This window comes from Chiloscyllium plagiosum, unplaced genomic scaffold (assembly GCF_037043375.1).
Source record: "Chiloscyllium plagiosum isolate Xiang-an unplaced genomic scaffold, Cpla_swu_hap1 HiC_scaffold_2, whole genome shotgun sequence".
NCBI classification, from domain to species: domain Eukaryota; kingdom Metazoa; phylum Chordata; class Chondrichthyes; order Orectolobiformes; family Hemiscylliidae; genus Chiloscyllium; species Chiloscyllium plagiosum.
The window spans coordinates 142,269,571-142,283,915 of NW_028270140.1; the positions used below are offsets into that span (position 1 = coordinate 142,269,571).

The 14,345-nt window shown below is 45.3% G+C and overlaps 1 protein-coding gene across 3 annotated transcripts in view; it reads right to left on the reverse strand.

The window, feature by feature from the left end:
- Positions 1-14,345, reverse strand: part of galntl6 (polypeptide N-acetylgalactosaminyltransferase like 6) — a 1,318,324-nt gene that overhangs the window by 804,342 nt on the left and 499,637 nt on the right. For all 3 annotated transcript variants that reach the window (XM_087993690.1, XM_087993684.1, XM_087993693.1), the window contains exon 4: positions 10,190-10,328. In XM_087993690.1, coding sequence (XP_087849816.1) covers positions 10,190-10,328 — 139 coding nt within the window. The remainder of the gene's footprint in view (positions 1-10,189; positions 10,329-14,345) is intronic.

Sequence of the window (14,345 nt, forward strand, 5' to 3'; positions counted from 1 at the left end):
GTTCCCAGCAATGATCCCTACAGAACACGACTGATCACAGACCTCCAGTCAGAAAAATACCCTTCCACTGCTACTCTCCATCTTCTATGACCAGACCAGCTCTGTATCCATCTTAGTAACTCACCACAGATCTCATGTGACTTCACTTGCTGAATCAGCCTGCCATGAGGGACCCTGTCGAAGGCCTTGCTGAAGTCCACATAGACATCATCCACGGCCCTGGCCCCATCAATCATTTTTGTCAATTCCTCAAAAATCTCCATCAAGTTTGTAAGAAACGACCTCCCTTGCACAAATCTACGACGCCTGTTGCGAATATGTCCAAAAATGTTCCAAATGTGAGTAAATCCGGTTCCTAAGAATCTTCCCCAATAATTTTCCCACCACTGATGTCAGGCTCACCAGCCTGTAATTTCCCAGATTATCCCTGCTGCCCTTCTTAAACAAAGGGACAACACTGGCTATTCTCCAGTCCTCTGCAGCCTCTCCTGTGACGAAACAGGATACAAAGGTTTCGTACAAAACCCGAGTAATTTCCTCCTTCACCTCTCTCAATTTTCTGGGATAAATCCCACCAATTCCTGGGATCCTGTCATTTCAAAACACCCAACACCACCTCCTTGTTTATATTGACATGCCTTAGAATATCAATATAGATGTTTGTTGTTTATTTCACAGAATGAGAGAGAGAGTCAAAGTCCCAGACCAATAGGGATCTACAGCACAGAACAAATGCGTTTTAGCTCATTGAGTCTGTGCAGGTGAGAAACAACTCCTAAATATTCTAAACCTTTTTTTTCAGCCCATTTGCCAAGTGCAGGAAAATGGGGTGAGCATGGATGGACAATTTGGTTGGCATGGATCAGTTTGGGCCAAACGGCCTGTCTCCATGCTGGAGGGGGTCTATGACTTTGCCCATAGTTTTGTGTGCCTTGACATTGCAAGTGCACATCTAAATACTTCATAACTGTTATGTCTCTACTGCCCTGACAGGCAATGAGTTCCAGATTCCCATCACGTTCTGGGTGAAAAAGGTTTTTTTTTGCATCCCACCTGACCTTAAATCTGTGCCCTATGGTCATTAATATCTCTACCAAGGGAGAAAGTTTCTTCCTACCCTGTCTATACCCCTCATAAATGTATGCATCTCAATCATGTCCCCCCTCAATCTCCTTTGCTCTAAGAAAAACAATCCCAGTCTTCCCAATCTATCTTCATAACTGAAACCGTCCAGCCCAGGGAACATCCTGGTAAATCTCCTGTTTCATCTTGGTAAATCACCTCTGTGGAGCTGAGTGAGCAGGCAGCTCAGAGGGGATGTAGGGTTAGCGGAGTTAGGGCTGAGTGGGGAAGAATGTTGCAGGCATTGGTGATTGTAGCAAAGCATGATGCTTAATGGGAGGTAGGTGCACCTCAGTGAGTGTGAGGTATCAGTGAGAAAATGGTGGCACTTCCACTGATGGTAGACAAAAGGAGATTGACCTCTTTCCAACAATGATGGACATTCCTCCAGACAACTCTGAGACTGAGTCACCTTGGGACCAGGCTGGCATATTCTAGCTTTGTGGGCTATGCTGCCTGCACTGGGAGGGGGAGGACGTCCTGCCTATGTACCACCCCATCCTGCAGGAGATCAAGGACTGTGCCCGCAAAGGGAGACACTGACCTCCCCCTCCTGCCTGCCATCTCTGGGGCAACTGTGGACAGCTGTACAGGGCAGCCATGGACTGGCAGTGCTTTGCCAGGCTTTCAATGAGCCTTTTAAGATTGTGCCCACACCAGGGATGCTGGTGAATTCCAGAATATCTGCTGAGTGCAGAGTTCCTCCAGAGATAGAGCACATTAACATAATCTGACATGTGGAAGGCCATAGGAGCGGGGTAGGTAATTTATGAGGTGAGATTGGTAAAATTGGGCAAGAAAACTGACTGGACATCTCGACAAGGATCACTCCACAGAACACATTGCAACTCACACTTGGCCAAGTACACCCAAGGTTAAGCTCAAGGAATCTGATTAGTTCTTGAATCTCAAATTCATCTCTCTGGAGAGAAAGATGTGCATCTGAAATGTTCCTGGCTTGCTGGTAGCACACTGCCCGTCAAATTTGACTTAGAAATCAACTGAGGTGACTCCTGCAATTTCTTTGCCTTTTGTTTTCTGAATGATATTGGAAAGGAATGCTTTTTAGTTTACCTCAGGTAAGACTGAAGTTAAATGTAAGCTTAAAATTGCAGGAGATCTCAGACCTGTGTTATGCTCCTCTTGCTCCATGTGGGAGCTCAAAGACACAGCTGATGTCCCTGACTCCTTCACATGCAGGAAGTGTGACCAGTTGCAACTGGTTAGACTGCATGACAGCTCTGGAGCTGCGGAGGACTCACTTTGGAGTGTACGCGATGCTGAGGGGGTTTTGGATAGCACGTTTAGTGAATTGGTCACACCGTAGATTAAGATTACCAAGGGAGAAAGGCAATGGGTGACCAAAAAGGCAGAGAAAGAGCAAAAAGGCAGTGCAGGTGTCCCCTGCGGTCATTTCCCTCCAAAACAGGTATACCATTGTGGATACATTTGGGGGGACTGGCTCACCAGGGGAAGGTAGCAGTAGCCAGGTTCATGGCACTGCGGCTGGCTCTGCTGTACAGAAGGGCAGGAAAAAGAGTGGAAGGACTATAGTTGTAGGGATTCAATTGTAATGGAAGCAGATAGGTGGTTCTGTGGTCAAAAACAAGACTCCTGAATGGTATGTTGCCTCCCAGGTGCACGAGTCAGGGATGTCTCAGATTGGCTGCAGAACATTCTCAAGAGGTAGGGTGAACAGCCAGTTGTCATGGTGCATATAGGCACAAACAATAAAGATAAAACAATGGGATGAGGTCCTACAAGCAGAATTTAGGGAGTTGGAGCCAAGTTAAAAAGTATGACCAGTGCCACGCGCTATTCAGAATAGGAGTGATAGAGTGGAAGGTAAAAGGGGTTGAGGAGATGCATTACAGGTCAGAGAAGATATCACAGCTGTGCTGAAGGAGGGCATGATGGAAGACTCGAGCAGTGAGGCAATATGGGCAGAGCTCAGAAATAGGAAGGGTGCAGTAACAATGTTAGGGCTGTACTACAGGCCTCCCAACAGCAAACATGAGATAGAGGTGCAAATATGTACAGATTATAGAAAGATGTAGGAGCCAGAAGATGGTGGTGATAGGAGATTTTAATTTTACCAATATTGACTGGGATTTACTTCGTATTAAAGGTCTAGATGGAGCAGAATTCTTAAGGAGCATCCAGAAGGGTTTTCTAGAGCAGTTTGTAAATCGTCCAACTCGGGAAGGGGCCATACTGGACCTGGTGTTGGGGAATGAGCCCGACCAGGTGGTTGATGTTTCAGTAGGGGATTACTTTGGGAATAGTGATCATAATTCCATAAGTTTTAGAATACTCATGGACAATGACGAAAATAATCCTAAAGGAAGAGTGCTAATTTGGGGGAAGGCCAATTGTATCAAAATTTGGCAGGAGCTGGGAAATGTAGATTGGGGGCAGCTGTTTGGAGGGAAATCCACATTCGATATGTGGGAGGCTTTTAAAGAGAGGTTGATTCGAGTTCAGGAGATGCATGTTCCTGTGAAAATGAGGGATCAAAATGGCAAGGTTAGGGAACCATGGCTGACAGGTGAAATTGTGAGACTGGCTAAGAGGAAAAAGGATGGGTGCATAAGGTCTAGGCAACTGAAGACAGACAAAGCTTTGGAAGAATATCGGGAATGTATGACTAATCTGAAATGAGGAATTAAGAGGGCTAAAAGCGGTCATGAGATACTTTAGTAAACAGGAAAATCCCAAAGCCTTTTTTTCATATGTAAGGAGCAAGAGGGTAACTAGAGAAAGGGTTGGCCCACTCAAGGACAAAGGAGGGAAGTTATGCATGGAGTCAGGAAAAATGGGTGAGATTCTTAATGAGTACTTTGTATAGTATTCACTGAGAAGAGGGACATGACAGATGTTGAGGTTACAGATAGATCTTTGAGCACTCTAGGTCAAGTTTGGAATGGAGGGAGGAAGTTTTGGGTATTCTAAAAGGCATTAAGGTAGACAAGTCCCCAGGTCTGGATGGGATCTATCCCAAGTTAAGGAGGGAAGCGAGAGAGGAAATAGTTGGGGCTTTAACAGATATCTTTGCAGTGTCTTTGAACATGGATGAAGTCCCGGAGGACTGGAGAATTGCTCATGGTGTCCCATTGTATAAGAAGGGTAGCAGGGATACTCCAGGTAATTACAGACCAGTGAGCCTCATGTCAGTGGTAGGGAAGCTACTGGAGAAGATACTGAGGGATAAGATCTATTCCCATTTGGAAGGAAATGGGTTTGTCAGTAATGGGCAGCATGGTTTGTGTGGGGAATGTTATGTCTTACAGATCTAATAGAATTCTTTGAGGAGGTGACAAAGTTGATTGATGGGGGAAGGGCTGTAGATGACATATACATGGAATTTAGTCAGGCGTTTGATAAGGTTCCCCACGGTTGGCCGATGGAGAAGGTGAAGTGGCATATGGTCCAGGGTGTACTAGCTAGATGGAGAGAGAACGGCTGGGCAGCAGGAGATAAAGAGTAGTAGTGGAAGGGAGTTTCTCAGAATGGAGGCCTATAACCAGTGGTGTTCCACAGGGAATCGTGCTGGGACCACTGTTGTTTGTGATATATATATATATATAAATGATTTGGAGTTGCCTGATTAGCAGGTTTGCAGATGACACCAAGATTGGTGGAATAGCAGACAGTGAAGGGAACTGTCAGAGAATACAGCAGAATATGGATAGATTGGAGAGATGGTCAGAGAACTTTTGGAATATTGTGTGCAAATCTGGTCTCCTTCCTATCGGAAGGATATTGTGAAACTTGAAAGGGTTCAGAAAAGATTTACAAGGATGTTGCCAGGGTTGGAGGATTTGACCTATAGGGAGAGGCTGAACAGGCTGGGGCTGTTTTCCCTGGAGCGTCAGAGGCTGAGGGGTGACTTATAGAGGTTTATAAAATCGTGAGGGGCATGGATAGGATAAATAGACATAGTCTTTTCCCTGGGATCGGGGAGTCGAGAACTCGAGGGCGTAGGTTTAGGGTGAGAGGGGAAAGATATAAAAGAGACCTAAAGGGCAATTCTTTCATGCAGAGGGTGGTATGGAATGAGCTGCCAGAGGAAGTGATGGAGGCTGGTACAATTGTAGCATTTAAGAGGCATCTGGATGGGTATATGAATAGGAAGAGTTTGGAGTGATATGGGCTGGGTGCCGGCAGGTGGGACTAGATTGGTTTGGAATAGCTGGTCGGCATGGACGAGTTGGACCGAAGGGTCTGTTTCCATGCTGTACATCTCTGTGACTCTAAATGGCAAATGGAATTCAATCCGGGCAAATGCGAGGTGATGCATTTTGGAAGTTCCAATTCAAGAGCAAACTATACGGTAAATGGAAAAGTCCTGGGGAAAATTGATGTACAGAGAGATCTGGGGGATTCAGGTCCATTGTTCCCTAAAGGTGGTAATGCAGGTCAGTAAAGTGGTCAAGAAGGCATACGGCATACTTTCCTTCATTGGATGGGGTATTGAGTACAAGAGTTGCCAGGTCATGTTACAGTTGTATAGGACTTTGGTTCGGCTGCATTTGGAACATTGTGTAAAGTTCTGATCACCATATTTCAAAAAGGATGTGGATGCTTTGGAGAGTTTGTAGAGGAGGTTCACCAGGATGTTGCTGGTATGGAGGGTGCTACTTATGAAGAGAAGTTGAATAGATTCGGATTATTTTCATTAGAAAGACAGAGGTTGAGGGGGGACCTGAGTGAGGTCTACAAAATCATAAGAGGTATAGACAGGGTGGATAGCAAGAAGATTTTTCTGAGAGTCAGGGACTCAATTACTAGGGATCATGAGTTCAAAGTGAGGGGGGAAAGATTTAGGGGAGATATATGTGGAAAGTTCTTTACACAGAGGGTGGTGGGGGCCTAGAACGCTTTGTCAGTGGAATGATAGCATCATTTAAGATATATCTAGACAGATACATGAATGGGCAGGGAGCAGAGGGATACAGATCCTTAGAAAATAGGCGACAGGTTCAGATACAGGATTTGGATCAGTGCAGGCTTGGAGGGCAGAAAGGCCTGTTCCTGCCTGTAAGGTTCTTTTGTTCTTTGTTTTAGAAATTACACAGTAAGTATCCAGGCCATTGAAGCACCTCATAGAGTCATACAGCGCAAAGAAGGCTCTTCGGCCCATCTAAACTACCATTAAAGGTGCGCTAATCCCAATTTCCTGCAATCGTCCCAAATTGTTGAAAGTTATAATATTTGAAGTGTGTGCCAAAATAATTTTTAAATATTCTAAGAAGTCCAGCCTCTATCACCTTCCCAGGCAGTGGATTCCAGATTCCCACCACCCACTGAGTGAAAAGGTTTTCTCCCAAATTCCCACTGAACCTCCAACCCTTACCCGAAAATCATGCCCTCTTGTGATTCACCTCTCAACCAAGTAGAATGGCAGCCATCTATTCACCCTGTCCATATCCCCCCATAATCTTACACATGCTGTGAAACTTGATAGGGTTCAGAAAAGATTTATAAGGATGCTGTCCGGGTTGGAGGATTTGAGCTATAGGGAGAGGCTGAACAGGCTGGGGCTGTTTTCCCTGCAGCATTGGAGGCTGAGGGGTGACCTTATAGAGGTTTATTCAATCATGAGGGGTATGGATAGGGTGAATAACCAAGGTCTTTTTCCCAGGGAAGTGGAATCCAAAACTACAGGGCATAGGTTTAGGGTGAGAGGGGAAAGATCTAAAAGGGGCAACCTTTTCATGCAGAGGATGGTACTTGTATGGAATGAGCTGCCAGAGGAAGTATGGCTGGTACAATCACAGCATTTAAAAGGCATCTGGATAGGTATATGAATAGGTAGGATTTAGAGGGATATGGACCAAATGATGGCAAATGGGATTAGACTAATTTACTCGGCAAGGACAAGTTGGATTGAAGGGTCTGTTTCCAAGCTGTCCAGTTCTATGACTCTGTGACTTTATGTGCAGTTGGTTCCATTAAATTGCCGTGTCCAGGATGTGCAGCTGAGGTGGACTAGTCATGGCAAATTCAGGGTTATGGGGAAAGGGTCCGGGTGAGTTGCTCTCCGGAGGGTTTATGCAGACTCAATGGGCCTAATGGTCTCTTTCGCCCTGTGGGGATTCTATGATTTTATGCCCCACCTCACTCTTTGCTGCTCAAAACAAAACAATCCAAACCTATTTAGTCTCGCCTGATAGCTCAATTGCTTCATCCCAGGCAACATCCTAGTGAACCTCGTCTATACCCCCTCTCATGCTCTCACATCCTTCCTGTACTGAGGTGACTGGAACTGCACACAATACTCCAGTTGTGTCCTGACCAGCACGGCATACAATTCCAACATTACCTCTTTGCCCTGACACTCTATACCATGACTGATGAAAGCAAGTGTTCGATATATCTCTTAACTGTCCTATTCATGTGCTTTGTTGACTTCAGGAATCTGTGAATAATTACTCCAAGATCCCTCTATTCCTCTGAGCTACCCTGTGTCCTGCCATTTATTAAATACTCCCATATCTTGTTTCTTCTTCAAAAGTGCATCATCTTGCACTTATCAGGGTTGAATACCATCTGCTACTGGTCTGCCCATTTGACCAACCCATCTGTATCTTCCTGAAACTTACAACCACCTTCTTCACTATTGATCAACTTTCCAATCTTAGTATCATTTGCAAACTTGCTTCACATTCCCTAACATTTTCATCTATATCATTTAAGTATATATCGAACAATGAAGATCTCAGTACTCATCCCTGTGGGCACACTGCTGGACACCAGCCTCCAGTCACTCGGACAGCCTTCCACTTTGTTTCCTGCTACTAAGCCAGTTGCTGATCCATCTCACCAAGTTTCACTGAATTCTATGTGTTTTAACCTTCTCAATCAGTCTCCCATGTGGCATCTTGTCAAAAGCTTTAGTAAATTCCATATAAACTACATCAACTGAACTTCCCTCATCCACACACTTGATCACACTCTTGAAAAATTCTAACAAATGTGTTAGGCATGACCTCCCTCTGACAAAGTCAAGCTGACTACCACTAATTAACCCATGCCTTTCCAAGTGAATATTAATTCTCTCTTTCAGAATTTTTCCCCAATAGTTTCCTAACCGCTGACATTAAGAGTCACCCGCCTGTAATTTCCTGGTTCATCTCGACCATCCTTAAAACGTGGAACCACATTAGCCATCCTCCAGCCTTCTGGCACTTACCCTGTGGCCAGAGGGGAATTAAAGATTTGTGTCAGAGCCCCTGCAATTTCCTGCCTCCCCTCCCACAGCAGCCTGGGATGCAATTTCATCCAGGCCAGGGGATTTGTCCATTTTTAATCCTGACAGATAATAACTCCCCATTTCCTATGTCAAACTGTGCAAGTTCCACACAGTCCCTTTTCCTGAATTCCATTCCTACATTCTCCTTTTCCATTTAAAACCCTTCCATTACCTTGTGGCTTCACAGTTTGCACCTTGATCTGCAATGGGCTGTACTCTTTCCCTGGTTAACCTGTTCCCTTTAATGTATTTTTAAATTACCTTAGGATTCTCCCTAATCTCATTTGCAAGTCCTTTCTCATGCCCCCTTTTTGCTCTACTAATTTCTTTCTTAAGCTCCATCTTGCACTTTCTGTATTCCTCTCAGACTGCAGCTGAATTTCTCCCTTTGGGCTTGCTCACAGCTTTTCTCTTCTTCCTCATCCAGTCCTGAATTATCCTAGACGTCCAGGGTTCTCTGAACTTACTGCTGCCCTGAAGGGTACATGTTGGACCAATACTGTCCCCAGCTCATTTTGAATGTCCCCCACTGCTCCGATGTAGACTTACCTGCAAGGAGCTGTTTCCATTCAACTGCGGCCAGATTCTGTTTTATATTAACAAAATCTGCCTCCCCCCAAACCCAAGCCATCTTTTGCGGCCAGACTTTTCCTTAACCATTACAAATTTGAACCATATCATCATGTGGTTACATGTTCCCTCACTGCCACTTCGAACACTTGTCCATCTTCTTTTCCCAGAACCAGATCCCACACTGTGCTGTCGCTTGTTGGGCCTTCTATATATTGATACAAAACACTCCCCTGGATACATTTCAAGAAATCCTTCCCTTCTAAACCCTTAACACTATGACTCTCCCAATTTATGTTAGCAAAGTTGAATTCCTCTGGTATAATTACATGATTAATACTCTTACACAGCTCTATGAACTACATATTTGCTCCTCTACCTCCCATTGACTCTTTGGGAGCCTATAGTTCACTCCCAGTAAAGTGGTTGCCCCTTAACATTCCCAAGTTCTATCCACAAAGCTTTGTTTGAGGGTCCATCCAAGGTAGCATCTCTCCTTATTGCAGTAATTGACTCCTTAAGTAATAGTGCTACACCATCACCCCTTTCATACCCTCCTCTGTCTGGCCTAAAGATCCGATGCCCTGGAATGCTGAGTTGCCAGTCCTGCCCTTCCCTCAACCCTGTTTCTGTCATGGCAGCAATATCACACTTCCACAATTCACGTCTTTAACTCATCAATCTTACCTATTATACTCCTCTCATTAAAGACCAGCCAGCCTCGCCTTACTCTCCTGACACTGAACATGGCTGAACCATCTCTGACCTGCTTCCTTTGCTGTAGCATGACGTGCCTCTGTGTCATTGATGTTCTGTGTCACTCTCCCCTCCCAGACTAGGTCAAACTCCTCTCAACAGCATGAGCAAACCTATCCCGAAGGATGTTGATCCCAATGTGGTTTAGGTGCAGACCATCCTGTTTGTACACACCCCACCTTCCCCAAAAACTGTACCAATGATCCAGGAATCTAAAACCCTTCCTCTTGCACCAACTCGTGAGCCATGTCTTCATCTCTTCTATTTTCCTATTTCTAAACTGGCCACTATGTGGCAGTGGGACTAATCCTGAGAACACAACATTGAGGTCCTGCCTTTTAATCTACCGCTTAGCTCCCTGAATTCTTGATGTAAGACCTCATTTCTCACTTTGCCCATATCACTGGTACCAACGTAAACCATGACTTCAAACTCATCACCCTCCCCTTTCAGGATGCCCTCGGATGTTTCCTTCAATGCACTTACTTTGGATGTCGGATGTCAGGCAGTGAGCGGTCCAGGGCAATGCTGTTGCTCACATAAATGTTGAAACCGTTTTCCCTGTACGCTGAGTCAGACTGATCCTCCTCCGTCAGTGGGTAAGGCTTCCCATGTTCACCCTTTCCTGCAACAAAGATGGAGATCACCAGTCTGTGCTTGACAAATTGCTCCCTGACTGAGATTCTGCTTTTCAAGCAACCTGTATGGAACAGTGAGCTGGGGAAGGTAACAAATGCCGCACTGGCTAGTGACAGGATCCCCTTGATTTTCTGTGGATGCTGCTGTCTGAATAGACCTTGAAGGGCAGAATCAGTCCTCTGATAGGCAGCAGTGGCAGTACCTTGCACTGATACGGCAAATGACGATATTGTAAAACATCCCAAGGCTAACCAAAGGAGGACCATGGAATTCTCTGCCACAGAAAGTGGTGGGCAAGCAAGAGGCTGGAAGAACACAGCAAGCTAAGTAGCTTCAGGAGGTGGAGAAATCAACATTTCGGGTATAGTCCTCCTTGAAGGGTTGTACCTGAAACACTGACTTCACCACCTCCTGATGCTGACTGGCTTGTTGTGTTCTTCCAGCCTCCTGCTTGTCTACCTTGAAATCCAGCATCTGCAGTTTTTTAGTCTCTAACAGAAGGCAGATGAGCCCAACACATTGAATGTTTTCAAGAAGGAGTAAGACATCATTCTTTGGGCTGAAGGAAACAAAAGGTCTCGGGAGAAGGCATGGACACTATGCTGAGGTGGATGATCACCCATGATCATGTTGAATGGGGTAGCAGGCTGAAAGGCCTGCAATTGCTCCTATTATCAATGTTTATATCTTTGGAATTCTTGACCCCAGGTGACTGTGGAGGGTCAGTCCTGTCAAGACAGAGATTGATAGATTTCTAGATATTAAACACATCAAGGAATATCGGAATAGTGCTGGAAAGTGGTATTAAATTAGATGATGGGAGGGATTGAGCAGTTGAGGTCTATATTCACTAAAGTTCAGCAGAATGAGAAGAGATAGATTCTCAACCACTCAGGAAATCAAAGGTTATGGGAAAAGGGCAGGAAAATGGGGAATGTCAGATCAGCTACAAACCTATTGCATAGCAGAGCAGGTTTAAGAGGCCGAATGGCCTACTCCTGTTCCTATATTTATATAGGAATACCAGAGTAGGCCATAGGAACAGGCAGCACGGTGGCTCTGTGGTTAGCACTGCTGCCTCATAGCACCAGGGACCCAGGTTCGATTCTAGCCTTGGGTGCTTTTGTGTGTGGAGTTTGCACGTTCTCCCTGTGTGGGTTTCCTCCCACAGTCCAAAGATGTGCAGGTCAGGTGAATTGGCCATGCTAAATTGCCCATAGTGTTAGGCGCATTAGTCAGAGGGAAAATGGGTCTGGGTGGGTTACTCTTCAAAGGGTCAGTGTGGACTTGTGGGGCCAAAGGGCCTGTTTCTACACTATAAGGAATCTAATCTTATAGTCTATTTATATCTTATTTATTAAATGCAAAAATGGATTGGCAAAGTAGATGTAGAGAGGATGTTTCCCTCTGTGGAACAATCTGGAATAAGAGGTCATGGCTTCAGGTAAGATCGAGATGAGGAGAAATTACTTCTCTCAAAGGGTCAGGAATCTATGGAATTCATTTCTCCAGAGAGTGGTAGATGCCAGGACACTGGATAAATTCAGGGAAGGGATAGAAGGATTTCTAATCAGTAATGAGTTAGGGGGTTGTGGAGAATGGGGAGGAAAGTGGAGTTGAGGCTGAGAGGAGATCTGTCATGATCGTAATAAATGGTGGATCAGGCTCAAGGGGCTGAGCGGCCTACTCTTGCTCCTCGTTCTTATGTTCTCATGGAGGCAACCTTTTCCAACATCTTAAATACTTAAATGAAAAACTAGATCCAGCAGCTGGGTCATCATTATGACGGAGTTGAAAAGTGTGGTGCTGGAGAAACACAGCAGTCAGGCAGCATCCGAGGAGCAGGAGAGTCGACGTTTCGGGCATAAGCCCTTCATCAGGAATGCCCGAAACGTCAACTCTCCTGCTCCTCCGATGCTGCCAGACCTGCTGTGCTTTTCCAGTGCCACACTTTTCGACTCTGACTGTCCAACATTTGCAGTCCTCAATTTCCTTCATCATTGTAAGGGAGTATGGGGTGGGCTGGGAAGCCCCTCCACAGACTGATCTATCGTTGCATGTGGAGCCTGGAAGTTGCAGAGGCCTTTCAAGCCTTTTTGGAGTGCGAGCTCCATGGTGAGAGACCTGGAGGTTGTTCCTCGGCAGTTGGCCCAGTCCCAGAGGCCTCAGGTGGTAGCCAGGGATGTGCAGGCTCGGTGAGTTAGCCGTGGTAAATGTGGGGTTATGGGAATAGGGTGGGATGCTGTTTGGAGGGTCGGTGCAGACTCGATGGGCTGAATGACCTCTTTATGTTTCTAATATGTCAACTAGGAAATTCTATTCTGTCTCCAACAACATGCACCGAGTGGTCTTTAACCCATCCTATTGGCTACCTGGCGCTAACAGTGGGTAAATAACTCTTCTGCTCACCCTTCATCCACACCCTTATTCCAACTCCAGGAAACTAGCTCAATGACGGGGGGGGGGGGAATGGCTATTGATGGTGTGTGGTACAAAGTCAGCAAAAAGGGTGAGGGGTGTAAATTTTCCCACCTGTTTGCCTCATGCTTGACCTCCTCTGTGGCTAAATGGGTCCAATTTAACTGTATTCATGCCTTCACTGGATGTCACTGACCATCTATCTCTCCATGCCCTTAAAAAGGTGATGGTGAGCTGCCTTCTTGAACTGCTGCAGTCCTTGTGGGGTTGGGACACCTGTGCTGTGAGCAGGAAGGGAATTCCAGGTTCTCAACTTGTGGACAGTGTAGGAATGGTGGTACATGTACTGCATGGTTAGTGAGGAGCACAGTCAGTATAGGATTGCAGCAGAGTAAGACAAAGTCTGAGTGAGTCACTGAAGGACTGCTATTGAAAATTTGGTTCAAAGTCGAAACTGAAAGCAAAAAGGAGCAGGGGTGCTTTAACTAAGGTCCATTGCAGGAAAGAAATTCTCCAGAACGAGAGGCAAGTGGAAGTAGATGAAAGGTGGCGATCGAAAGTTCTATCTGTAGTGAGAGAAATGTCATAAATCTCTGAGCAATGTGTATGCAGGGAAGAAGGTGATCAGTGACTGGTGAAGATTTCCAATTACAGTCCTTAAAATTAACATCTTCAGTTTATGAATACAAAGCATAGATAGAGGATTAGCTAACGAACAGAAGACAGCGTGTTGGGATAAGAGGGCACTTTCAGGATGACGGTTGAGAGTATGGTGCTGGAAAAGCACAGCAGGTCAGGCAGCATCTGAGGAGCAGAAAATCAACGTTTCGGGCATAAGCCCTTCAGGAAGGTTGATTCTCCTGCTCCTCGGAGGCTGTCTGACCTGCTGTGCTTTTCCAGCACCACACTCTCGACCCTGATCTCCAGCATCTGCAGACCTCACTTTCTCCTATTTTCAGGCTGACAGCCTGTAATGAGTTCAGTGCCACAGGGATGAGTGCTGGGGCCACAATTATTTACAATATACACTAACGACTTGGATGAGGGAAGTGAATGGACTGTAGCCACATTTGTCAATGACACAAAAATAGGTGGGAAGGCAAGTGGTGAGACTGACATAATGAGTCTGCAGAGGGACACACAGAGGTTAAGCGATGGGTAAAAACTTGACACACAGAGTACAATATGAGATGATGCACTTTTGCAGGAAGAACAGAGGTGCTGAATACCAATTAAATGGAGATTAATGAATTAAAATCAGTCATAATGTGATTGAATGGTGGAGTAGAATCATTGGCTGATTGGCCTACTTCTACTACTACATCCTCTGCTCTTTCTCTTTTGTTCCCTCCTTTTTTTCTTTTCTTCCCCCTTTCGTCTTTCTTTTTTTTTAAATCTCCCCCACGGCACCATTGTATCCAAAAGGGGTCCCATCTTATGCTCTTATAGTCTTAATTGGGATTGAAGGATCTGCAGTCAACAGTCCTGATTAAAAATTGTAACTGTGTACTATGATAAAAAGACTCTCTGCTCTTTGGCTAAGGACAAACAATCATTTGAGATCATGAAGGTTCTTGATAGAATT